Source organism: Tupaia chinensis, unplaced genomic scaffold (assembly GCF_000334495.1).
Source record: "Tupaia chinensis unplaced genomic scaffold, TupChi_1.0 Scaffold000402_1, whole genome shotgun sequence".
NCBI classification, from domain to species: Eukaryota; Metazoa; Chordata; class Mammalia; order Scandentia; family Tupaiidae; genus Tupaia; species Tupaia belangeri.
Window position 1 is genome coordinate 3,118,512 of NW_006159904.1, and position 27,529 is coordinate 3,146,040.

General features: G+C 38.8%; 2 protein-coding genes across 4 annotated transcripts in view; one reads left to right on the top strand and one right to left on the bottom strand.

Annotated features, from left to right (window-relative positions):
* The window catches only part of PROSER1 (proline and serine rich 1), a 30,395-nt gene extending 13,052 nt beyond the window's left edge, over window positions 1–17,343 (bottom strand). The window contains exons 1-9 of one of the 2 annotated variants that reach the window (XM_006154202.3): window positions 16,671–17,343; window positions 13,771–13,836; window positions 10,788–10,856; window positions 7,550–7,644; window positions 6,273–6,366; window positions 5,052–5,162; window positions 3,470–3,553; window positions 1,754–1,832; window positions 850–945 (exon numbers count right to left, since the gene is read on the bottom strand). In XM_006154202.3, coding sequence (XP_006154264.1) covers window positions 850–945; window positions 1,754–1,832; window positions 3,470–3,553; window positions 5,052–5,162; window positions 6,273–6,366; window positions 7,550–7,644; window positions 10,788–10,856; window positions 13,771–13,836; window positions 16,671–16,715 — 739 coding nt within the window. In that variant the 5' untranslated portion in view covers window positions 16,716–17,343. Of the gene's footprint in view, window positions 1–849; window positions 946–1,753; window positions 1,833–3,469; window positions 3,554–5,051; window positions 5,163–5,990; window positions 6,070–6,272; window positions 6,367–7,549; window positions 7,645–10,787; window positions 10,857–13,770; window positions 13,837–16,670 lie in introns of those variants that run through there. The other variant, XM_014590052.2, reaches the window with a different exon arrangement.
* A 474-nt stretch (window positions 17,344–17,817) lies between these two features.
* The window catches only part of NHLRC3 (NHL repeat containing 3), a 13,861-nt gene continuing 4,149 nt past the window's right edge, over window positions 17,818–27,529 (top strand). The window contains exons 1-5 of one of the 2 annotated variants that reach the window (XM_014590053.2): window positions 17,818–18,121; window positions 18,958–19,110; window positions 19,408–19,555; window positions 21,656–21,856; window positions 25,352–25,443. In XM_014590053.2, the coding sequence (XP_014445539.1) occupies window positions 18,038–18,121; window positions 18,958–19,110; window positions 19,408–19,555; window positions 21,656–21,856; window positions 25,352–25,443 (678 nt within the window). In that variant the 5' untranslated portion in view covers window positions 17,818–18,037. Of the gene's footprint in view, window positions 18,122–18,357; window positions 18,553–18,957; window positions 19,111–19,407; window positions 19,556–21,655; window positions 21,857–25,351; window positions 25,444–27,529 lie in introns of those variants that run through there. The other variant, XM_006154203.3, reaches the window with a different exon arrangement.

Genomic DNA, 27,529 nt, shown 5'->3' on the forward strand with positions numbered 1-27,529 from the left:
TCCCTCTAAATATAAATAATGTAATTAATTGGCTAAAATGATCTTAAACTTCAAATAGAAGAATAAATTTCTAAAAACAGGTAAGAAAAATGTGCAAATCTATGAGGGGAACTCGCCTTTCTAAATATTAGAACACTATAAATATGCCAATAAAACTGATAAGATATAATCATAAAATAACTACAATGACACAGAATTAAGAAGTTCCAGATGACACCTCATTGTCACATGGCCATCTCATATTCATCAGTAGTCTTACCTTCTTCGTCAACTTAATTCAATTAAACGGCAGCTGAGCTGCAGAGTCAATGTCTCAGTGGTACAATCTGTAATCAGCTCAGTTACCGTAGTGGGACAGGTACAGAAGCCCCACAATGAGTTTCCAGGGCATCTGTGATATGTCCCAGCACTGATCATTCCACTTTATATCCCAGAATCTAAGATGCCATTTGCCGTCGATCAGTCCAATTCCAGAGAAATTGAAATGAAAAAAATGTGCAATTCAGAACTAATGAAGTAAATACACTGAAATTGTCTTTGTTTTCCTTATCCATTTTTCACAAGACTATAAACTGGAAACAGGACTCTGCCTAGTTTTGAATAACCAAAGTATAGCACGTAATAGGATAATCCATTCTATTACTTGCATGTTATTGAACACTAATATTAAAGACCACCCTATATTATAAATGGAGGAGGAGAAATCCATCAAGATTATGAAAACTCCCCAAGGTGACCAAGGATTCACACACACACTTTGGTTAGGCTACACCATGCCCAACAACTGCCCCTCCAAGTATACATTTGTGTAAAATAAAGTACTTTTAACTCCCCGTGATAAGACTTTACCTGTTCCTACTGGGTTAGGAGTATATGGAGGCGGAGGAGGTACACCTGGAGCTATGACATTGGCTAATGGTACCAGACCTGCATTGTTATAAGCACCTAAAACGAACAACACAACACAAAAGTCAGTATCATTTTACGGTGAGGAATTCAATATTAATGGAGCTATTCAATTTATTATTTAAATCATAATATAAACAGAACTACATCTTATACTGAGGTTTGGGGTAGTAGGCAGCTAAGGTGGCTAAATCCTGCATGACTGGGCAATTTGAGTGCCAGACCCAGCAACTTAAAAAACATCCCAGGTACATGTGTGTGTACGCCACAATCCCTAAAGGAAAGATGGAGGAGAGGGGATTGTGGCGTGATCATTCCCCATGGTGGGTATGTTCTCATTTTACCTCTGTATCTCTCTCTGTCTCTCCATCAAGCACATGTGCCTCTCTAGCAAATTAAAAAAAATTTAAAAAATTAAAAAACTGGAGATTTCTTATCTACCAGTGCATGATCATTTTAGGCAAAGCTCACTGAATGGCACGATAGGCAGAATCTGTTATTCATCAACTATTTGTCTTTTCTGTCAAGCAAATACTTGACTTTTTAAAATTAAATATTATCAGTGAAGCCTACGGACAACTACCAAAAAAGGGATAATCTACCGAAGTAAAAATCTGTAATAACAAAGATTAAAAATAATCTGTAATTAATTCATCAGAAGGAAAATATCTTAAACTCTGCCAGCTATGGTACTATAGATCAGGGCACTAGTAGACAATTGTGCAAGATGAAACTCAGAGTAGCATTTCATAGATGCAGCAGATTGCCAAAGTACGTAGATCAGAACTTAATTTCAATTTAATGAACAAACAACAAAAATAAGTAAAAATACTGGAGAGCTCCTTACTTGGTGCAATAGTTGCATGTGGCCGGCAAGGAGGTATTGGATAAGGAACAGGTTTATGTGGATTATATGTTGAAGGAGGCTAGATGAGGAAACAAACATAGTGGTTAGGAGAAAAACAAAGTAAGTTGGCAGAATAAAAATATATAATTTGTCTTTCAAAATATTTATTTATAATCAGCTAAAAATGCCCTCGGTATATCAAATGCTACCAGACTGACATGGCACAAATGCAAAAACTTTCTTCGCTTTAATGAATGTGGTTCTTACTAAATTCCAAAGATAGATTCTGCCAAAGACGGTGGTGGAGGTGTTTATTTTTTATTTCAGTACTGAATCATCTCCAACAAAGGGTTAGACCTTATCCCAAAGAGCAAACTCCTCTCTGATCCAGCCTCGATTAATCCAAGAATGCCTATCTTCTCCTGTCTAATTTACACAGGTATCTGCTAGGTTTTGGAATCTCAGCTACATAAGAATCCCTATGGCAACATCCTCTTAAACTCACTAAGAATTCACCCTATCATTTCCACCATTTCCTCTTCTTTTGGAAGCTAAAAACACTACTTGCTTTAGCGTCCAGTAGTCTGACAGCTCTCATACAATGTAGACTGAAAACAAGAATTAGGAGTTTTCATTGTTTTGTCTTTTGACACCCACAAATACTTTACTTCACAGTTAATGAAACTTATATAAGTAACTATGAGCATTCGAAGCGTTAGTCTTTAGAGAACTGAAGTATCCAAAGCCAAGCCAAATGCTGAACTGTTATCTGCAGAGAGGGAGTACTGGAAGAGCGAGCAAGCAAGTCTTTGGGGGTCGAGGAGGGGCTCTACCCATGGTAACTCTCACAATGGTGACCCTATAGGAAGCTCTAGTCTATGTTAAGGACTGTGATCTGTGGCTGGGCTAAAACAGCTGCCACTGAAATTCCTGCCATGCAGATGAGACAGGGACTGCAGGATGACTGTGTACAGGCCACCAGTACATACTTCAACTCCACAATCTTTCAGTCCACAAAGTGGTCTTCTATCCAGTTTATATTCCAATCTTTGTAATAACTCCTCTGAAAATATTCTCAACCTGTGCCTCCAATCTTGTTTCATTATTATTAATACACAATTCAGCCAATCCACAACCTTAAAGCAAATTGCACATGCTATACTCCTAAATGAACAGTTGGATGTATCTAGAAAAATAAATAAGAACGATTTGATGAGTCTCACTTTAAAATAAATTGCCTAACCTCAAAAAGGCCCTTAATACAGACCAGCAGTTAGCGTAATGGCTGTGTTGCTGGACTCCCATGTAGTCGACCACGGTTCACGTCCTGGACCCGGTGGCTTAAAACTCACGCCGGGTGCGTGTGCGCACGTGCCCAAGATCCCGGGAGGAGAATGGAGAAGAAGGGATTGCGGTGTGGCCATCCCCCCTGGGAGGTGATTTCTCGCTTTCTGTCTCTCTGTCTCTCTCTGTCTGTCTGGCGAGCATATGTGCCCTATAGCAAAAACCTCTCCAAAAAAAGGAAAGAAGAGAAAAAGGCCCTTAATACTATTAATTAGTTATATTGTCTCCCTTAGATCATTCACTCTCCTACTTTGCTGAAATTTCTGGAATACATCAAACTTTGAAACACAAAAATTATACTTATGTTTTAAATAGTCATAAAACTACATCTAGGAGTTACAACTTATTCCATCATTTATTTTCTAAACATACTGGTTTTGATGGTCCAAGAATCCGTGCAGCTATTCCTTTGCCTTCATTGGTACATTCTTCACCATCTTTTTTCAAAGGAGTTCCCTATTTAAAAAAAACAAAACAAAACAAAACAAAACAAAAACAAACGCACAAACACACATGAAAGAAAGATAATTGCGACTTAAACCAACAAATACTCACTGTAATACAATAAAGAAAATGACTTGGTGGTGTATAAAGACTTGGATTTCAGACTCAGTTCTGCCCTGATTGGCTGCTTGACTCTGATAAGGGTCCCTCCCATGCCATGAAACTTTCATAACTTGAAATACACAGAGGTGATGACAGGAGGCGAAGGATAAAAGTACATTCCAATTTTTTTCCTCCACAAAAAAGAGAAATTGGAAATAGACTTTCAAAGTTACAGTAAGTATAAAGTTCAATACCTGCACTGCAGTTGAAAACAGACAAGGAAACAATGGTGTTTTCTATAAACATTAAGTGTGATCATTTATATTCTCAAGCTAATATAGTACCTCATTCAACACTGCTACAAGTAACGCATTAGAGTAAGCTGATAAACCACTGCAGAGTGTCTCCCTAATAGTGTATGTCCTGAAATGGTACCCACTACTATGGATGCCAACTCTCAGCATGGCTCCCACGGATCTGCATCTCCTATACGCCCTGTGCAGTCCCTTCAACCATAAACAGGGCTGACGTGTGTAACAAATAGCATATTGTAAAAAATGATGGCATCTGACTCCGAAGGCCATCATAAGAGGCCCTGCTGCTTCCACTTGCTCTCTCTTGGGTTCCCTGTTTGGTGGAAGCCAGTTGCCACATCATGGGCATATTCAAGCAGCACAGTGGAAAAAGTCCTTGTGGTAATAAACAAGAGATGTTCACAAACAAGCAACACTAACTTGCCAGGCATGTAAAAGCATATTTTTGATCTCCAATGAAGCTTGCAGATGACTGTAACCTCATAAAAAATCCTAAGCTATAACTATCCAGCTAAGCCACTCCCAGATTCCTGACCTGTTGAGACTACGTGAGATAATAAGCATTTATTAATTTAATCGACCAAGTTTTGGGGTTGTTACACAGCAATAGAAATGTAACATTCTTTGAAAAGATAATTTTACAAAGAAGTCTGAGAAACACTAGATAATATAAAAATAATTTTCTTATTTAAAGAACTTCTCAAAGTCTCTATTATGCAATGTAATTCTCAGGAAGGAAACACTGCATGCAGTTTCCCCAAGTACTTAATTTTGAAACTGAAGAATATTGAGAATTTGAAAAATAATACTTAATTAAATACAAATCAGTGTTTCTAAAATACATGAAAAAACAAAATAGAACAAAACTATCCTCTTATCATTTGGCTTGTTCTGAAGATTTTACACAAACACTTTAATGGAGTTTATTTATGAGCTTTTGATCTGTGATGAATCTATGAACTAAGTTGCTAATATAATACAATTCCTTTCCTTGGTGGAAGAATCACCAATTGGCATTTTATTTCAGTATCATTAACTTATGTTTCACACTTAGCCATGAGAAGTTTCACATATACTGAATAAAGTATGCTTACTGGGAAAACTCCAATGATGCGGCTAGGTTTTCCTTTGGGATACGGATTTCCTGGGATTGTTCCGCAAGAAGAGATCATGGCATGAGGTGCTTTGCAGCCCCCTTTGAAAGCCTGTGATATAAAGAACATAGCAGTAAAAATGTCAAACTCGTTTCTTTTTTCCCGACTAAAACCTTTTAAGGTGCTGTGCACATCACTCCTGTAGTTTTCTTCCCTATGAAGTGTTCTGATCATTTCGTGGTCAGAAATACTATGGGACTGAACATTCTATGGAGCAGCCTTTTTGGGCAATGTAAACTAGTACAACTTTTATGGACGATGAACCTAAAGAACCTTTAAAATGTTCATACCTGTGGGCCCCAAAATGTTATTTCTAAGAACTTCACTCTAAGGAAATAAACAGAAATGTACAAATTCATATGTAAAGTTAATTCCCCACAGTACTATGTACAATGGCCAAAAACAGAGATGAAGTTTTTGGTTGGATATGTACTGGGGAGGGGGGGTGAATTATATAGCTAATAAAACGAGAAAATAATTTTTTAAATGGGTTCAGATTTTGTCTCTGCCACAAATAAAATATAAGGAAGGCAAAGATTCCTAGTCTCCTTGAGCTTACAGGAGAGTGTGAGGATTAAATAATTAAATACTACCAAACTTCAAGGCCCAGGAGAGCAACTTGCAACTTCCTCCAGCAGGTTTCTAATTCTTAGTTTCTAAGCATAACAATAATAATAATAAAAAAGGCTATTGATGACTAATGAAATTTGTTTGGTTCAAACAAGAACTGTTTCTCTCACTCTTGTACATTTTTAAACAAATCATCTGAAATTTTGCTTTAATATTTATTAACATAAGCATGATAACAAAGCGATTTTGAGAAGTCATTTCCTAAGTACATAAAACAAAACGTAAAAGCTTGGAGCGATGGTAACCTACCAAGGGACCAAGACATGAACATCCCATGAAGTGCAATCGAAGTGGCCAGCTGGCTCTTCACTCTCAAACCTTCTCTACCCCTCTAGCACCTCCTTCAACCAGCTGTTTCTATTTCACAGATAGCAGAGATGTTCATTTTTAACCCAATGACCCAATGCATAATAGCATTCACATTACTCACCAAAGTTAACATAGGAAGATGAGTATATTTTCTTCCCCAATATTAAAAACAAAACCAAAAAACCCAGATTATTATTTTTACAGTGATCTTGAGAAAATTACCTGCTCCAGTACCCTCTTGCATCGTTTCTTCTCTGACATGTTTATCCTGAATAAATCTTCAATAGGACGAGAATTCTGTGCGTCAACAATATTTCTACCAAGGAAACACAATTTAGCTTTTCCAGGAACCTGGACATACATATGGAGGTCAGCAACCGTTGATTACTACACAAACTTATCTGAGGAAGCTTTTCCCATGACATAGGGAAAAATTGTGATGATTTACTGTCAATAGGTTAATTTCAATATAAATAATTTGCTTGCATGAAAGATAAATATAATAACTGAACTGAGGTTTATCTAACTCTTTATTAGAAAATAACAAATTAATACTGTAAATAAAAATACTATTTTGAAATTCTCTTGGGCACATAAAGTCATGGCTGAGTTAAAACGAAGTTGTGCCTTTTACGTTCACTATCATTACTACTGTTTGTTTTTACTATAGGGTGTGTGCACTTGCCAGAGAGAGAGAAAAAGTAAGGACTCACGCCCTGTGGGCGTGAACACATTGCAATCGCTTCTGCTCCATTCCCTAGGGATCTTGGTCACGCATGTACACATGTGTTTTTCGGGTCGGAGACTCAGACTGCCCAGGTGGCCCTGTGGGATCCATCTGCCTTAGCCACCATACCACTGGCTGGCCCTACCGTACGTATAGTTTAATTTTGTGTTGTTATGAACATCTAAAAATATAAAAGGGACTTGGAAATGTATGTACTATACATAATTTACATACTCTTTACTTATCCAGAAGGGTAGGCTCTTTCTTTTTCCCTTTGTATATACATTCATTATAATCACCTATCAAATGCTTTGTTAGATGCTTTCACATTCCTTACAGTTTTAAAAATCTATATAACCTACTAAGTAGGTGGGATCGTTATTTTTACAACCGAGGGAAATAAGGCTTGGACAATTAAAGTACCTTGACAAAATAATGTTGGGTAAGTGGCAGAATTTCTGTCTAATTCCTAAAGTTTTATATCTTTACCCACCTGCCTTTCGAGTATTGAGAACAGGATGACAAAGAAAGTTATAAAAATGTAGGAAAAAAAATGAAATTAAATAGTTAATCTTGATAGTCCCCATTATCTTGTAAGTTACAACCATGTTTGTAATAAGTATACTGCATATTTAACTCACATGAAGAATCAGAATTCATCATTAGGCTCTCATAGACTACATTTTATAATTCTGACACATTAATACATAAAAGACAGTTGAAAAGCTTCCATATTTTTCTCCAATGAAATGAAAAAAAAAAAAATACTTACGAGGCTAACAGTTCAAGAGCAACAAGTTTGTCTTTACTGAAGGTAAAACAGTTGAGTATGTTGACCACTTCTGCTGGGTGAACAGCCACCATTTTCTATTAATATAAAAAAAAAATACTTTAATTTCCAGTACATGAAGTTTTCATGCCAGAAGCTGTCCTATTTTAGCAGTATAAATACTATTAATAAAAACATTTTAAGTGAAATATTTCACATCTTAGATGATACCTACTTACTAAAGAAACTTACACTTTATGTAACTATTTCAGATGAAGATCTAAGTTCTCTTACAAGGTCTTTCTTGAATCCACATTCCTCAATGTGTTCATTTATAGAATAAGAAAGATTTACAAGTATGGGGGTGGAAGATGTAGTGGTAAAACACTCTGAAACGGATCCATGCTGGTCATGTGTTAGCCCATGATCTGGGGCTAGCTGAAGCAAGAGGTGGTTCATAGCACAGGGACCCTGGTGGGGGAAGTGTGTGTATTTCCCTCTCTCTACCTGTTGTTTGTAAAAGAAATAAAAAGTTAAAAAATTCACAAGTACAACTGGTCCTCTGTATTCCTGGGTCCTGAATCCGTGGACTTAACCAATAGCCAATCAAAAATATTGGGAAAAATATGTTCAAAATATAAATAATAATACAACAATAAAAAATGATGGAAACATTTTAAAATACAGCATAAAAACAATTTATATGGTATTTCTAATGTACTAAGTATTATAAGTCAGTTACAGATGTTTTAAGTATATGACAAGGTGTGCAGAGGTTATATGTAAATACTACAACAGTTTACATATCTGCAAAGAGTCCTGGAACCAATCCCCCATGAGTACCAAGGGACTACTACTTTCCTTAGAAGGGTTATATAGAAAGGTGGTATTTATGCAGTAGGAGACTAAATTTTTTTTTTTTTTTTGAGAGGTTTTTGCCAAAGGCCGCGCGCACTCGCCCGATAGACAGGGAGGGCACAGACAGAAAGCGAGAAATCACCCCCCGGGGGGATGGCCACGCCGCAATCCCTTCTCTTCCATTCTCCTCTTGGGATCTTGGGCATGCACGCACAAGCGCCCGCCGTGGGTTTTAAGCCACCAGGTCCGGGACACGAACCGTGGTTGACCATGTGGGAGTCCAGCGACATAGCCATTACGCTAACTGCTGGTCCCGAGACTAGATTGCTTGAGGAGCTGGAAGAGTGTTACTCTATTCCTCGGGAAGCCAAGCATGCCCCAGATCAGCACACTATGGGCAGTCTGTGGTGCTTAACAGTGTTACACAGGAATGGGTCATATGAATTAAGGAAAAAGTAGGTTAAACAGTTTTCTGTTCTGCATAACCAACCTTCTTGAATCTTATGGTAATACACACTGTGACAATCTAAGACTGCATGAAATGTTACATCATGATCTGACTGGAATACATTTATTTTTGAAGAGCATCTAGAAGATGTGGTCAGTTACTAGAATTATGTTAACAGTGAAGGAAATTCAAAAGCAGAGTCATCCTAAGAGGTAAGACTGGGTAGGATCAATCTTGGGTAGAAACTTGACAGTTTCTAGAAGTTAGAGCAATGATTTCCAAATACTTTTATTGACGCTTACCAACAGAACTGGTAAAACCACATACTCCTTTGCATGTTTTTAAATGACCACCAAGAAAAGTACTTACTCACAAAAGATCAATTTTATTATATATGTTTATAATATCCATAAAGACCTTGGAACCACTGATGTAGCTTAGAAAGTATTCATTATGGGACCAGCAGATGGGATAACGGTTATGTCGCTGGATTCCCATGTGATGGACTGTGGTTCAAGTCCTGGACTCAGCGACTTAAAACTCATGCTGTGCCCAAAAATCCCGAGAGGAAAATGAAAGAGAAGGGATTGCAGAATGGCCATCCACCCAGGGGGTGATTTCTCACTTTCTATCTCACTGTCTCTCTTCAGAGAGTACACATGCCCTATACCAAAAATCTCTTTTTAAATAAAAAAATAAGGAAAACATTTATTATGTAGACTGATTGACAAAGTCAGTCTTCAGGGTAAAAGCAGTCAAACAGACTCACTTTGTCAGAAAAGGTGGGGTTTAATTTAATTCAAACATGCACTGAGCTGTCCCTGCTGTACCCTACTCACCTCTGGATTTTAATTCTAAGATAGGCAGATAGGCAAGCAGGCCTCAGAGCTTCCTCTCTTCATTAAACAAAAGAAAACAAAGAAGCAAAGCCATTACCAGTATTTCATACAGAGGCTCTCTGCTTTTTGCTTTCTCTCAGGGGAAAAGCACTGGTTCTTTGGTACCTGAAGAAACATTTTTACCCCTGTAGCACAGGCAAGATAACCCTTTCTTCTGTGAAACAGGAAAAAAACAGCAATCGTCAGAGTGGAAGTTGGAAAGGACTAATGGACCCGGGCAATTTCCTAGGCAGAGCAGTTTAGGAAGTCGGGGATGTGTAAATCGATTCCATTAAACCTATGCATGCCTGATACTGCTTAAGAAATCTTCCCAGACACTCACGGGACCAGGAGGCCCCTGCTGAGGCCTGGAGCAGTGCTAATACAGCAGATAGAGCACTGTGCCTGTTTAAATTCATTATCATCAAATTGAATACAACATTAGCCAAAATAAAGAATTGGCTCTGAGTATAACCTGCATGATGATTCTTCTAAGACTAAGTACAACGTGGTGAATGAAGGTAGACAGTAATAAAAGGAAAGTACATAAAGACGCTTAAGAATTCAAATTCTGCAATTTTTTTGACAATAAGTCTTTACTCCAATGTGCCAATAGGACACTATGGTGCACAATTTAATTGTACAGTATGTAAACTATTTTTTTAAAAGATTTTTGCTATAGGTTGTGTCTAGAGAGAAAGAGAGACAGACAGAGACAGAGAGACAGAAAGTGAGACCTCCCCCCCGCCACCACGGGGGGAGTAGCTTCTCCATTCTTGGGATTTGGGGCACGTACCACACAAGACTGGGATGAGTTTTAAGCTACCAGGTCTGGTACTCAAACTGCAATCAACTATGTGAGAGTCCCGCAATATATGCATTATGTCACCTACTGGTCCCAAGTATAAACTTTTAACAGCTATTTGAATAATCGAAGTATCACAAAATCTAGAGTTAGCTTTCTTGATGTAAACAAATTATAACTTGAGATGAATTACAAATAAGAAAATTAAAAATACTTAAATTCTACATTATAAAGAAAAAACAAGTTACTTACATGCTGTAATGCCTTCATTGCCTTCAACTGAGGCTCAGCCCAGGAAAAATATCTCAATAAATCAACCACCTAAAAGGAAGGAACCAATTTAGTTGTACTGACAGTGAGTTCGCAAGCTTTGCTACAAGACTGATTTCAATACTTGGAACTACTTTTTTATCATCTGGGGATCAGGCCAGTGTCACAGTGTGGTACAAGAGTCTAGCTGTGCTGTCTACCAGAGCAGACATGATTGGCTAAGCAAATTTAAATAAATTAAAATCAAATTAAAAAGTTAAAATTCAATCTTAGTTCCAAGAAATAAGAGCTATCTGAAACTGACAGCTACCGGAATGGACAGTGCAGAGAGAGAACATGTCTATTATCACAAGAAACTAATTCGACAACACTGGTCTAAAAAGAAAATAAAACACACATAAAAATTAAAGTATCCTAGTCAGAAAGGGAAGACTGAAAATACCAGATGGAGATGATACTATGTCAGCTTAGAAACAAAGATATGTCAGTGATAAGTGACAGGCTGGGTGACTGGCCCAGGTATGCAGATGGCAGTTAGTGTGGCTTCACTAACTTCTGCCCTTTTACTTGAATCTGGAGGACATAATTCTCATATCATTCCCTAAAAATGTGAGAATCACCATGAAGTTTCCGGCAGCTTCTAAACAGTGATCCATTTTGAGACCTTAGGTAGCCAGGCTCTCAGAGGCTCCTACCACCACCCACAGCTATCAGAGAATTCAAAGGGAAGAGGGAGACACTGCAGGAGGAGATGAGCAGGGCATGTAAATCACAACAGTCACTCCCATCCCGCTCCACTACCCAGTAAGGGGAAAAAAGATGTGAAAGGAGAGGGTCATAAAACCTAGGTTAAGTAAATATTTTACTGCTGAGTTCCTAAAAATGTGGTTAGGTTTCTATTAGTCTATAAAGGTTAACTGTATAAACTGGAGTCATATGTGAAGAGTGAAAATATTTTTTACTCCTTATAAAGAGGTAAATAAATAGCAACTAAATATAATATGATACATACTTTCTAATTCTGTAAGAATGTATGACTTTACTTTTATGGGAACAATGTTACTATGTAGTAAATGCTACCTTGTACCTACCATAAACTCTACAAAGTATCATGTCTGATATGGAAAGAAAAATCTGTAAGGTAGTAAATAGGCTTAGAATGTTACACATACAAAGTAGCTTTCTAAAAGTTTTAATGACTTTACTTTAAAGTAGAATTAACACTAAGGAAAGACATTTTCTACAGAATTTCACACACAGAGACAAAAAGAATAAGAAGAAAAAGCTATTAGTTATGAGAAATTATAAATCTTTTCAACATTTACATTAAAAAAAAAAAAAGATGATTGTGAAATGCAAGGACACAGCTAAAAGAATACTCATTAAAAGGGCAGCAAAAGGCCAAGTGGTGGCATAGTGGTTACAGACATGCGACAGCTCAGTTCAAGTTTAAACCTGGCAGCTTGAGAAACATGCTGGGTGCCATGTGCACACGTGCCCAAAATCCTCAGAGGGAGAGGCAGAGAAAGGTTTGTGGTGTGACCATTCCCCATGAAGGGGGAGGGGGGGTGCTTTCTCTCTCTCTCTTATCTCTTTCCAGTAGTGGGAGGGAGAAGACAGCAACAAATGCCAAGAGTAGAATTTAGAAACTTACTAGGCAGAATTTCACAGGCTTAAAGTTGTTTATCCTTTCAAGTTTTGTTCTTGAGAAAGAGATGAAAAGGAACATTTGCTAACTCAATGTATAGATACATCTACTGTCCATTCTTTCTTTCTCTTTTTTGCTAGAGGGTACATATGCTCACCAGAGAAAGGGGGGAAGAGGGACAGAGAGAGGAGAAGAGAAAACACTCCCGTGAGACATGGTCCTGTAGCAATCCCTTCTCCTCCAACTCTCCTTCCTTTTGGGATTGTGGGCACACATGCCCAGTGTGTTTCTCAAGACCCCTGGGTCAAAGACTCAAACCACAGTTGACCATATGGGATCCAGCTGCTTTAACCACCAAGCCATGGAGTCAGCCTCTTGTCCATCTTCTCAGCATTCCCACCCTTTCCCAGTACTGTTCTCCAGAAAAACATTTTGATTTCTGCCTAATTGCTCTATCAAAAGTGTTCCAACCATCCTTCAGAAGTCCTCCCTCTATGTGTGTGAGCATGTGCATATTTACACTTTTTGTTGGTGTTCAATTGTCAGAGGCCACATGCTTTCACCAGAGACAGGGGTAGGGAGAGAAAGCACCCCTTCAGTGGGGTATTGTCACACTGAAATCCCTTCTCCTCCATATCTCCATCCTGTCAGGATTTGGGGCCTTCACACACATGAGCTTGGCATGCCTTTTAGGCTACAGAAACCAGAATTAGAATTCCATTGGCCTTGTGGGATCTGGCTTCCTTAACTACTAGGCCACAGGGTTAGCCACACACTCATAATTTCTTTAAGAAGCCAACTTCCCCAAAGTGTAGTGAAAGCTTTCACTAAACTATGGTGTTTAAAATCATAGCAGCTACAGAAACTACTTAATAGGCACTGTGTATTTTTTTTCTCATTGCTTAAATATTTTAGTGGCTTCGTATAGAAACATATTTTATCATTTGTTCATGTTTTATATCATATATTGAATTTTGCAATTACTGTTTTATAAATACTGTACATATTTGGATAAGTTTACCACAAGTTTGTAAATTTTTGATATTGTGCCCAGAATGATAAACACTTCTTGAATGCTTTTTTTAGACAATCTAAAAATTGTGTTAGAGTATAATATCATGATAAAAGTGGGTAGGTTTATAAAATGTCCCTGAACTATAAATTGTCATGTTTTCTGCCAAAAGTAAAGTTCCTCAAGTTTCTGAATAAATACATCAATAAGATAAAAAGCCATTCTGAACTTAAGCAGCAGGTAAACAGACACTAAACAGAGCAACGCTGTAGAAAGGCTTTACTAAGACACATAATGAGAAATACCTGTTCACTAGAGAAGTATCCGTGCACATACTCAATTGCTTTTAATTTGTACTCCGTCAAAACAGCCTAGAACAGATAGAAAAACAACATTAGTCAAGGTAAGCAGCACAGTACTAGGTAGATACTGAACCTGCCTAAGCAACATAATGGTGGCAGGCCCCTCCAGCAGCGAAGGTCACTGCGGTGGTGTGACATTCTATCTTTCCAGGTTCCACACTGTAAGGGATACACTGAGGGAGCATGAAGACCTCCGGGGCCTCGACCTCACTCCTACAAAGAATGGGAATAAAATTACAACAGGTTAAGATTCAACATTAATAGAAATGACACATACAATTCCTGATATGCCGTTTTGAAATATCCCGTGTCCAAGCAAACTGTCATTTTTAGGATTAATTGTACCAGATAGTACTGGTATTTATTGAGCATTTGCTATGTGTTAGTGATAATGAATAGGACAATGTCTGGCTCAGGCTCTGTGGATATCTATAGGATATGATAGATAACCAAAGCAGCCAAAAGGCCTGAGTTCAATGTCTGCACCTGCCACTAACTGGCAGCGTGGCATTTGAGAGGCATTTTAACTACTCAGAGAGCTTCCACACCCCTAAGAAGTAACACTATTCACTACCTACATCAGAATACCACTCTGAGGACTAGAACAGACAACATGAAGTCAGGCCCATAGCAGCTGGTCTGCAAATGATGAGTGAAGAGCCAGTTGGCAGCTTTGGCCCAGCACTACCTGGAGCGGACTAAAATCACATACACTCCCCTTGCCGCTATCCACGGAGCTTAGAGAAACACAAGGCCACTGTGACTTGGTAGCCACTAATCATTAGGAGCAAACAAATCCCTTCAATTTTACTACAAAACGGTTGTAGCTGTACTTTCCATAGGTAATATTTTTGCTAGGAGAAAATATGACCAAATGAAACATCCAGAGTACTCAGTAGTATAACTTTCACTAAAAAGGAGGAAAACAGCATCCTGGGTAATGTATTCTGAGTTTGATGATCAGTACCAGTTTTGGACACAGGCAGGAGTTTATGGACCAAATTCTAGATTGAACTGACACCAACTCATGCTTCAGTTCTTTCAACAATGCTCAAGAGGCTAGCTATATCCCTAGGTACTCTAAAACCAATCTGCCTCGTTTGAATACTAGACCCCATACTCACTAGCTAGGTAACACTGAGCTGACCAGTTAACCACACACAGACTAGCTAGGCTTGCTATCTGTAAAATAAGGAGTTCAGGTTAAGATGATCAAATCAAAACATGGAAAAAAATGCTTAGAACAGGCTCACACATAAGTGCTCATCAATTAATATTACTTTCTTTTTAAAAGCAAATTCAATATTGCTTCTTTCCTTCTTTCTCTCATCATATTTCCTTTTCCTAATGCTGTCTTTCATGCTTCTGCTTTAAATGAGAATAGTGACAACCAGTATTTTCTATAACCCTACAGAAATACTCAGGAAAAGAAATGACCCGCTTTAAACTGTCTTACATTCATAAAACCTAAGAGCAACTTTTAAAAAAAATCAGTAATAATGTTCATATTTAGATATGACTATGTCTTATTTCATTTTAATAGACTAAGACAATGCTATGTATCTAATTACTTGGCAAACCCAGCAAAAGACATATTTTGACTGCAGAACAGAAATACAGACTTAAGTTGCCATTACGTTTTAATATGATTTTCACCTCTGGAAGTTTTCCAATCCCCCTCATCAGTATTTATTTTGAGACATTTTAAAAACACTTAGAAGGAAGGGAATACGCATACTGATACCCTGTATTTTCCCAAAGTGGAAATCTGCTGGTCTATCTAAACTCACAAACAACTTTTTCATAAGCAGTAGTTAAAATTTAGCTAATGTAAGAAATTCTAAGATTATATTTACTTAGCGAATGGACACTTTCTTTCAAATCTTATTGGATAAACTGGGTTTGCAAAAGCAGAAATTTGTTGAAAATGTCATCAAATATAAAAAATTAAACATGTCCACTTGAAAATTTAAAAAGCTTTATAAAGTAAAAGGGCAAGTCCAAGAAAAACTTCAGTAATCATTTTCTAAATTGTAAGAAGTAACAAGCACCAGAGAACGAGGGAACTATCCCTTCCTTCACCATCAAGGGTGGAGTCTGAAAGCTATGGAAATGCTAAAATCACAGTGGCAGGGAAGGCCTAGCCAATGCATCCCACATGGACAGGACAATGGTACTGCAAATCCTTTCAGCTCTAAAGGAGTCAGCTTTATTTTTAACCTTTGCTTGAACTACATTTAGGCTCAAGATTACATTCCCAAATTTTTGCTCTGGGGTTCACTCTGGGAGGCAGAATAAACACGTCAAAAAGCAAAAAATCTGGAAAGTGAAAAGAAAAAGGATTTGAAATTCAAGTTACTGACAACCCCATTTCTAAGAATGTGACTTTAAACTTAGGATATTTAGGTCACACTTTTCATCAGGACATTAAAGCCTATCCTTAGATTTTTAAAAAAACATACCATAATAATTACCATAAAAGAAACGTTCAAATTATTACCTCCAGTCCTGTCATTCGTGTGTTACTAAAAGATGAGGAAATAAGACTAAAAAACAGTAAATCACTTTTTCAAAAGTACAGAGCTATTAATGCCGGCTTCGGAACTGAGCATCATCTGAACATAATTTCCGCAACACTGTACCGATTTCTCAAATTAGTATTAACTAATTTCTATTTGTATCGTGAAATGGTATTAACCGCTACCCTACACGTGACAATTCAAACCGATTTGGGCAATCTTAGGACCGAATTTCGCGCAATCTTCTCGCAGTCTCGCAAAAGGGGGGAAAAAACATGGGAATTGGTATCTCATAGAATAATTTAAGAAATCAAGTGTAATTACCTTTCTAATTTCATCCAGCACCGTTTCAAAGGACTTTTTGTCCATCTTGACTATCTCGAGGTGGTTTTAAGAGTTACACTTTCAATTACAAAACGTTCATCCTTGGTCTGTTCTGCTGATAGTTAAAATGTTTATAGCTGAGGAGGAAAAGGACTCCACAAGCAAGAAAAGGATGCGAAGAGGTAGAGAGGATTGCAAACTCCGCAAAAATTTCTAAAAACGGAAACTCAGAAAAACTTTATTAAAAACAAAAAATAAACTACTCCAGTCGGGCTTCCCAGCTTCTTCACACAAAGCTTCCAGGGCACCTCGGGAAAGAACCAGGTCCTCTGAGTCCCGCAGAGAAACCTGGGGCTCGGCGACCGGGGATGACGCCGTCCCCTACAGCCCTGAGCCGGGCGCCGCGGAGGAAGGTCGTGAGTCTGATTTTTCCCGCGGAGTGGCCGAAGCAGTGGCACCGGCGCCAGGATCCCCGCGGGCGGCGGAGAGGCGCCGGCCTCTTGGTCCACACTAGAGCCTCGGCCGCCGGCCGAGCTCCTCACAGCGGTGAACCTGGACTCATGGCCCGGTTCGGGCTCAGCCCCAGGCTCTACACACGACTTCTGGGTCCTGTAGCCAGAGCAGCGGACAGCCGGGCAGGCTCTTTGTTACTAGCTGCCACGGCTTCCGGGAGCGGGCCGGCGGCCGGAGAGCACCTGGAACCGGGCTAAGGGGGGCACGGCCTCTCGTAGGGGGACTCCCGAACACCGCAGCGCCCAACGGAGCCAGGCTCTCCGCCTGATTACCCCTATAGCCCCCACCGGCTCCTGGGGACCTTCAATAAAGTCCGTCGCGCCCGAGTAAATTCAACTCTGCGCCGCCTGCTTCCCTGTAAGCCAGTGGAGGGGTCCTGGTGTGGGAACATAGGCATTCATAACAAATGCCTGAATGTCTCGGAATCTAGTGTGGCTGAAATTGCCCCAAAACCTGGTAATTAGTTTTTGACCTCATCATCCTTACTATTTGTAAGCTTTTGGTGTGACATTTTTTGAGTTGGCAATCTGTATTAAAAAGACTAAACGGCGAGAAATTAAGGCATATGTACAGGCGCCCCTACTTTGGTGGACAGAAGCCCGCGGCACTGACAGCCCAAGAGGGGAGGGTCACTGGGTCTGGGGCGGAGACCTGAGAATAATCAGGAAATCCGGAACTGGCTTTTCTTAATTCTTTCTCTTTGGTCTCTACTTCCTTCGTTCTCAAGGAACGACTCCTAGGAGATAAGAGGGAAAAGACCGACCCTCAGTGCCCCGACGAACTGCTGGGGTCTGAGGCTGTCCAGTTTTCTCCAGCTACCGGTGAACCCTTCTCCCCAGTCTTCTCGCCTGGTCATGGCGAAATTCTGGGTCTGCGCTGCTGGCGCCAGCTTCTTTCTTGCATTTCTGGTTTTGGATTCGCGTTTTTGCGGCTTTCGGGTGAGTCGGGTGTGAGAAGATTGCCGGGTGTGTAGATGGCACTGCGTGGGTTGGAGGTAATAGGCCGTGGTTCCCTCCCAAGCAAGCTAGTCCCCGAGTCTGCAACCGGAACCGAACCGCTGACATGTGGCCTTATCTCTTAGTGTTCAAAAAGATGTACGTGGCATATTGCCATATTCTTTATTTCCTCGCCTTCTCCAGCTAGTACTGCACTCTCAAATAATTTATCCTAGGAGATAAGAGGGAAAAGACCGACCCTCAGTGCCCCGACGAACTGCTGGGGTCTGAGGCTGTCCAGTTTTCTCCAGCTACCGGTGAACCCTTCTCCCCAGTCTTCTCGCCTGGTCATGGCGAAATTCTGGGTCTGCGCTGCTGGCGCCAGCTTCTTTCTTGCATTTCTGGTTTTGGATTCGCGTTTTTGCGGCTTTCGGGTGAGTCGGGTGTGAGAAGATTGCCGGGTGTGTAGATGGCACTGCGTGGGTTGGAGGTAATAGGCCGTGGTTCCCTCCCAAGCAAGCTAGTCCCCGAGTCTGCAACCGGAACCGAACCGCTGACATGTGGCCTTATCTCTTAGTGTTCAAAAAGATGTACGTGGCATATTGCCATATTCTTTATTTCCTCGCCTTCTCCAGCTAGTACTGCACTCTCAAATAATTTATTGACTTGATGTATTGTGGTGGCCTTGCACTTTAAACATATAAGGCCATATCTTTGAAATTATTCAGTCCAGCAGACTTCTGGTTGTCAAGGCATACTTAAAAATAACCCCTCCTCCCCCCCCTTTTTTTTCTTACCTAGAAGTTGAACTGAGTATTACTCATTTTATTGTATTTAAGGTTGTAAAGAACTTTGTCTTTCAAGTTTCTTGGAGAACTGAGAAAATTCTTTACCGGCTGGATGTGGGTTGGCCTAAGTATCCAGAATATTTTACAGGAGTAACATTTTGTGTTGCAGCTGATTCCCTCAATGGATTGGTTTACGTAGCCCAAGTAAGTAAAATTGGACTTTAAAAAAGTATGAACACAAAACAGCAGCCTTTCAGTACTATTGTAACTAACCATGTGCACTTCTTGATTATAATACAAAATCAGAAATTTACTTTTGAGTTGGTTCCAAGTGTTTTGATTTTAAAAATGATCGATATTATTAGGTTTTGAGGTTGTTTTGTTGTAAGATTTTACTAAATTCTTTAATTAACCTTTAAGTTTTGTTTCTCTTTGCCAAAATAAACATTACCTTTCCTTAAAATTGATTCTATCTAAGCAAGTATTTTTGTATACCTTCAGAGAGGGGATAACATCCCAAAGGTATTAGTGTTCACAGAGGATGGATATTTCCTACGAGCCTGGAATTATACAGTTGACACACCTCATGGTATATTTGCAGCCAGTACACTACATGAACAATCTGTCTGGATCACGGATGTAGGAAGTGGTATGTGTAGTAATATCTATTAAATTATCTTGCTAGAAATCACATCTCTGCATATCCTTGCTTATACAGTTTAAATCAGAGGTGCCAAATCTAATGGTAATTTACTTAATGACTCATGGAATCATTTGTTTCTAAAAATTTTATATTATATTTCTGCAGGATGAGGAAATTTTATAAGGAGGTTATAGTTTTGATCTTTTTCTTGAAATTGTCAAAGAACTTGTTCTGTTTAAAACATCAGTTGCTCTTACCAGGTTAAACAAAACTGTAAGCCAAATATTGGGTGTCAGAAAAGTCATGATGCACCATAAAATAGCAGTCTCTAAAAGCAAATGAATGTAATTCATGACTGATTTTCATTTGCCAGTCCTGTTTCAAAAGAGATTGTGCTAAGAAACTATAACTGCTTTGTTTTCCAAAGATCTGCAGAAACTGATGTTAATACTTTTGAAATTCCACTTACTGAAGCATGTCTGGAATCCTCCCGCCATCAAAAATGTTTAGTAGAAAATGCTGAAAAATGGAGTAAGCACATTTGAACTTAAAGCTGTGGAAAAGTTTTCAGAGAAAGTGGTTCACCTGTCCTGGTGGCTGAAGGCAGAACCAGAAATAGCCTCACATTTCCTTAGGAGCTCAGGAAGGAATAGGACCATAAAGACAATATTTCTGGTATTACCTGGCTCAGTTACGTTCCTGACTTGAAGAAAATCTTTTCTCCAGTTCTAGAAATACCACTTTTTAGAATTAATAAGATCTCAATTTTTTAAGTAGCAACATTACTGCTTCTGTTCTCAGAGCAGGAAAGATTTCTGGGCCTTAGCTGATTTCAAGCTACATTTTGGATGGTAAATTTTGGTTAAACCAAAACAAAATCTGTGTTATCTCTGAGTTCATTGTAATATTGTAATAAGATTCAATTATATTATTTTCCCTTCCTTTTTTTTCCCCCAGGATTCACCATTAAAGGCATTTAGTTATTTAGTTCATTCCATTCATGTGATCCTCCTTTTTTTAAAAAAAAAACAAGACTGTATGATTCCAAGAAGTAAAAGAGCACAGATGACCTGTCCGTTCTTTCTATTAAAATGTGTTTCCCCACCCACAGATCTGAAAGCAGTGTTTATGTTCCTTCCCGTTTTTCAAAGGAACAATATTCCTCTAATGAAATCATGACTACAACTCAGCCGTTTTTGAAAAACCTTGATTTACTAGTATTCTGTCCATTTTCTAGTTCTTTTGAAACTGTAAGGCTTAAACATTGTCATGTTATTGCTATAAGCTTTTGCTCAAGTGTCCAAATCAAGAATAATGATACAGTTTTCAAAATAGAATTGTAATCCAAACCGATTCATTTTATTTCTGGTCAGCTAATGTATCCAGCTTGTATTTCGAACATCTATCATTTTGTTTGGTCTTGTGTGCATTCAAGTTGATTTCTGTTAACTGGTTTATGATTTTTCTCTTACTTACTAATACTCTGTCTTGTACTTTTGCTTATAAGATAATTTTAAGTCAGACAAATTTTAATTTAAGTTTAATTTAAATTAGAACATAAGGAACTAATTATTTACCTTAGGAAAGAAATTAATAGGTTGAATTTTGAATTTGTTTCTACTAAGGGAAAATGTGATTAAAAAAATCAATATTGTAGAGAACTTTTTTGTTAACTTACTGAAATTTAAGATCTGTATAAGAATGATTAATATAACATTTTGGAATGTAAGTTTACAGTTTCTTTCCAATTTCCTTTTACAAGCAGTGCTTACTCAAGATCATAAGATTAAAAGAGAAAATAGCAGGCTGATGATTTTAGTTAACGTCACAAGAGTGTTATATAATGACTCAAGCATTTTTGGTTTTATTTATTGGAATTTAGAATCTTCTTATTTTGGAGTGACAGGTTTTAATTTATGAATGTGAACAAATTTGGCATTAACTTAAGAAGCTCTGTTGCTTTTGAGTTACAACATTTAATTATCTAACCCTGTCAACCTTTTATTACTGTTTAACTCCATCAAACTTTTGCTGTTGGATTATTTGAAAAATGTGAATGTCTGTACAGTGGTTTTATTTGTGAAATGTGCATGTCTCTCTTTCCAGGATCCTATGGTCATACTATTAAAAAATATAATTCCTTTGGTGATCTCGTTCAAGTCTTGGGTACCCCAGGCAAAAAAGGCACTGGTTTGAATCCTTTGCAGTTTGATAACCCTGCAGAACTGTACGTAGAAGACACAGGAGATATTTACATTGTGGATGGAGATGGAGGATTGAATAACAGATTGATCAAACTGTCCCAAGGTATGTGGCTCTACTGTATAGGGTATTAGAAGAATATTATTTTATAAATTTGTCCAAGATTTGGTATAATGTTATAACTATATTGTGTGTGAAATTGTGTGTAAAGCATTCATGTCTATTACTTAGAGAAAACTAGAAAACAGATGGGCAGGATTGCCTTCAGTAAATGATCAATAATAAGCCTGCTTACTTATTACCAAAGATGAGGAGGGAACCAGCAGTTAGCGTAACGGCTATGTCACTGGCCTCCCACGTAGTCGACCACGGTTCACGTCCTGGACCCGGTGGCTTAAAACTCACGCCGGGCACATGTGCGTGCGTGCCCAAGATCCCGAGAGGAGAATGGAGGAGAAGGGATTGCAGCGTGACCATCCCCCCTGGGGGGGTGATTTCTCGCTTTCTGTCTCTCTGTCTCTCTCTGTCTGTCTGGCGAGCGCACACGCCCTATAGAGAAAATCTCTCCCAAAAAAAAAGAAAGATGAAGAGATGCGTCCAAAGAATTGCAGGCAGTATGAAAATTAGCTCAAGAGATAAGTGGGTTTCCTTTTCAATTAAGAATGAAGTTATGGTACCAGCAGGTGGAGATTAAGGCACCGGATTCTACATGGCTGACTTTGTGATTCAAGTCCCAGACTCAGTGTCTTGAAAATCATGCTGGCCTCATGTACATTCATGCCCAAAATCTCGAGTGGAGAGTGGAGGAAAAAGGACTGTTATGGATATCCCCCTGGAGGGGTGATGTCTCACTTTATCCCTCTCTCTCCCTCTCTCTTTGACAAGCTCATGTGTCCTATAGCAAAAACTTAAAAAAGAAAAAAAAGAAAAGAAAAGAGAAGAAATAAAAAGAACGAAGAAGTTAGGAATCTGGAATCCCAGAAGGAGATTTTCTGCAGGCTGATGACTCAGCAAGTATCTCACTGAGTGCCCTACTCTGGGATCTCAATTGACACCAGTAGGTGCAGGTTTATTAACAGAGGAAATGATGAAATGTAATTGATTGAACTAATTCTTTTTTTCATTATTATTATTTTACTTAACTAATTTTATTTACTTTTTTGGGGAGAGGTTTTAGCTATAGGGCATGTGTGCTCGCCAGAAAGACAGAGAGAGACAGAAAGTGAGAAATCACCTTCCAGGGTAGATGGCCATGCCACAATCCCTTCTCCTCCATTCTCCTCTCGGGGTCTTGGGCGCACACATACACGGACCTGGTGTGAGTTTAAGCCACCAGGTCCAGGACTCTAACCACAGATGACTACCTGGGAGTCCAGTGACATAGCCATTACACCAACTGCTGGTCCCAGTTTTATTTACTGTTATTATTATTATTATTATTTTATTTACCAAAGAGAGTGAAAGTGAAAGTCAGAAAGCCAGCCACCAAGTCTGGGACTTGAACCATGGTCAGCCATGTGGGAGTTTAGCACTTTAATCACCACTCCACCTGCTGGTCCTGGAACTGATTCTTAAAGAAGGAATTAGGAGGAGAAACTGAGTTGACTAGAGAAACAGGATAGGATATCATGAAGAAAGCAGTTCTTGAACTAAAATGCTTTTCATGCAAAGAGAGAGGAAACATGGAGAATTTTGGGGGGAGTTTTATGAAAGGTAGTTGTGAACAGAAAAGGAGCTGAAAATGCACTTTGAACAATGGAAAATAAGATTTTGTTTTTTGCTATAGGGTAACCTGTGCTAACTGGAGAGACAGAAAGAGAGGGAAAGTGAGAAAGCCTTCCCCATGGCATTTGGCCACACTGAAATCCCTTCTCCATTTTCCTCTGATGAGCTCTGTCATTTGGAGGCTATGTAATTATTAGTAACTGAATTTGCTTGGTAACAGTTAAAGGGTTGGGTGTAAAACAAGAATCTAAAAAGTTCTATGAAAGAAAAAACAACTAAATTTAGCAAACAGATTGGTTGTGGATACATAAATTTCTTGTGGCTGCTGTAACAAATTGCCATAAACTGAGTGCTTTAAACAAGAGAAATTTATTCTCACAGTTTTGGAATCTAGAAGTCTAAAGTCTGTAGGATAGACCCTGCTCTCTCTCTCTTTTTTCTTTTTTTTTTTGGAGAGGTTTTTACTATAGGGTGCGTGCGCTCGCCAGAGAGACAGAAAGCGAGAAATCATCCCCCAGGGGTGATGGCCATGCCATAATCCCTTCTCCTCCATTTTCCTCTCGGGATCTTGGGCACGCACGCACACGTGCCTGGCATGAGTTTAAGTCACCGGGTCCGGGATTCGAACCACAGTCGACTACGTGGGAGTCCAGCGACATAGCCATTACGCTAACTGCTGGTCCTAACCCTGCTCTCTCTAAGGGCTCTAAGGGGTCTGGCTTGGCTTCGTGATGCAGTGATAATGCACTGCTCAAGAGAAACGGATCTCATGTGGCCACCATGTTTCCAGTCCTGCGTCCAGTGAGTCAGATACACACGAGTGCCCAGGATGGGCTGGAGGACTGGAGGAAGGTGATCTGGTGTAATCAGAACCTGTGGAGCGTGTTCTCCCACCTTCTCTCTCTCTTTCTCTTTCAATCTCTCTTTTGTACACATTCTAATGTGAATAAAGGAAAAGTTTAAGAATTAAAATGGACTCAAATAGACAGTTTTTTCTTGCCTCCTAGATGATTCAAACATTTCTTTGCTTGTAGCAGGGCAGTATAACTCCAATTTCTGCCTCTCTCATCACATGGCTCTTTCTCTGTGTTTCTTTTTGCCTCAAATTTCCCCGTCCTTTCCCTTATAAGTATTTAGAGTCCACTCATAATCCAGGATGATCTGTCTAGACCCCTAATGCAAGCACATCTGCAAAGACCCTATTTCCAAATAAGGCCACATTCACAGATACTGGGGTTTAGGACTTTGCCATACCTTTTGAAAGACTGACGTTCAATCCACTGCAATGGGTAATAAAGAAGAGAGACCATAAGAATGTTCAAGCTCAGTGAGATGCCATTATCAAATAACTGATAATCTAGGAAGGAGAACCAGTTTGGGGGTAAAGATGACAATGAAGCCTAAGCAATAATTTTGAAGCAGTCATGAAAAATTCAAGTTGAGACAGTAAAGAAGTAGATTAATTGAAGCAGAGAGGGCTTTTTTGTTTTTGGTTTGGGTTTAAGAATTAGGCAAATTGGGGGCCTGCAGGTGGTGTGTGGTGGTTAAGGAGCTAGACTCCCACATGACCAACCATGGTTCGAGTCCTGGATCTAGAGGCTTTCTTTCCCACTTTACCTCTTTCTCTCTCTCTTTCTGTCCCTCTCTTATAAGTACTCTGTCCTGTGGCAAATAAAAAAAAAGAATGATAATAAAACAAGATTAAATAAATAATTCTTTAAAAATAATAGGCAGGTGGTATATAGACATGAAACCAGAAAGCATAGTCAACCAGCGGTATAATTAGTTTTGTGTAATTTGGATCACAAAATATATTATCAGAAGGCATACGGCATTCTATATGTTGCTCTGACCATATGTATTTACTATTTATAGATTTCATGATCCTTTGGCTACATGGAGAAAATGGGACAGGACCTGGAAAGTTCAACATACCTCATAGTGTCACAGTTGATTCTTCTGGTCGGGTAAAAATCTAGTATTATTGTGTCTGGGGAGTGTGTCTGTGTGTTGCATGTCTAGGCATGTGTATATATATAGATTATGGTGTACATGTGTATGTTTGGACTTGTGGATATGTGCGTGTTCGTGAGTATGTCTATGCAAATCCTCTGGGACTGAAAATGCATGAATACCCCGAGAAATATTTGGCCCCTATAGTGAGGAGGTTCCTCAAATATTTAGAAATGAGCATAATAGATTTTCTCTATCATTTAAAGTATAGAAAGAATAAATAGTGGGTCCAAACATAAAGTTACCTGGAAAAAAACATTGCCTTTGCATAGGAAAACACTATTATACATGTTTGAATTTATTTCCCTTTTAAAATGTATTGATCAAAGAGGGCATGGGGGAGTGGCCAGCAGGTGGCATGGTGTTTAGGACACTGGATTCTTACATGGTTGACAGTGGTTTGAGTCCCAGACCTAAAAGCATGAAAATCATACCAGGCACATGTGCATGCATGCCCGAAGTCCCAAAAGGAGAATGGAGGAGAAGGGATTGCAGCATGGCCATCCCCCTTGGGTAGTGAGTTCTCACTTTTCCTTTTTCTGTCTCTCTGGCAAGTGCGCACACCCTTTGTCAAAAATTAAAAAAAAAAAAAAAAAGAGGAATTGGGGAGGTTAATCTTGGAAGCTTGAAGAGAGCCACCTGGGCAAACTCTTGGTCTCACTATTTCCACTCTGTTTGGGAAACAGAAAGCTTTTACCAACAAATTGAATCCATTTCTTTTTTTTTTTAGTACCTCTGGCTATTACCTCTTTTTGCTTTTATTCACCTTCTAACCATAAATATCACTTCTTTGGGGTCACCCCCCCTTGCTATAACCAAGCCCCAAACCCCCACCAAAACATGTTAATGTTAGTTGTTCCTCCCATTTTCCTATAGCAGCCTGCACTTTCCCCTTATATTAACATTCATGCTTCCTGTAATTACTTATTATCTGAATCCCTTAATAAATTGTAGGCAATATAAGGGTCCATACTAAATCCGTTTTGTTTCCTGTCTCAGTGCCTAGAAATAATCAGCTTATATGTATTTGATAAATGACTAAGAATCTTAACACACAATGAATTCATCTTCTGCTTGAGTTCATACCATTAGACATTTAATCCATTTCCACTTGTGATTCAGTGCTCAGCAGGCAACTTTCTAATTATGATTTGGTTTCCAATGTTGACAAAATGAGAATGTTTTGATCATTAAACCTTCTGTCTACTGTAAGAAGTTAACTCTGTGAACTTTGCATATAAATTTGAAACTACAAAGTTGAAATTCTGGTTTTACACATAATTCTCTCTGTGCTTGGTTAATTACTTCCCTTGTGGTCTAATGAAACAATCAATTTTCAGAGCATATGAGACCTAGACCCTTGTAAATTCACCATGGTAAAACATTTTCTTTGAGGAGACCTTGAAGATCATTCAGTGTGAGTAGTCTGACATTACCGAGTATTGAAGAATGAAGAATATTAATGTTTACACGTTTGTGTTTTTAGAACAATAGCATTTTACATGGTTAACTCATTTAATCATTACTACAGCTCTACATGAAAAGTTAAATTAGTTCCAGAGTTACTTATTGTTGTTGTATCTTAAATAGAATTTTGCATAATCAAATTCATCAAATATTGAGTTAGAAAGATAATGTTGACAATCTGAAGTATCATTCTATCTACGCTGATAATCAGAAGTATTATTCAATCCAAGGTATAACCTCTATTTCCTCCTTGGTCATTTGTCTGAAACACTGAACTGAAAATCTTTAAGGAAACCCAACTTCAATAAAAATGTATAGATTAGGAAAAAGACTGAGGCCCTTGTTAGATGTCAGCAATCTTTCTAAAATAGTATAACGAACGAGTCTGTATTTGTTTCTGATGGGAGATGAATTCGGTGGCTACCAAAATTTGCACAAATTGACAAAGATACAGTCATTACTACCCTGAAGAAATAGTTCCTGAATTCACAAACAAATCCAAAGGGCCCAAAGAGGTTAGGTAGAGGCCAGCAGTGTGGACTTGCCCTCCAGTCCATCCTATTGTACCGCTCT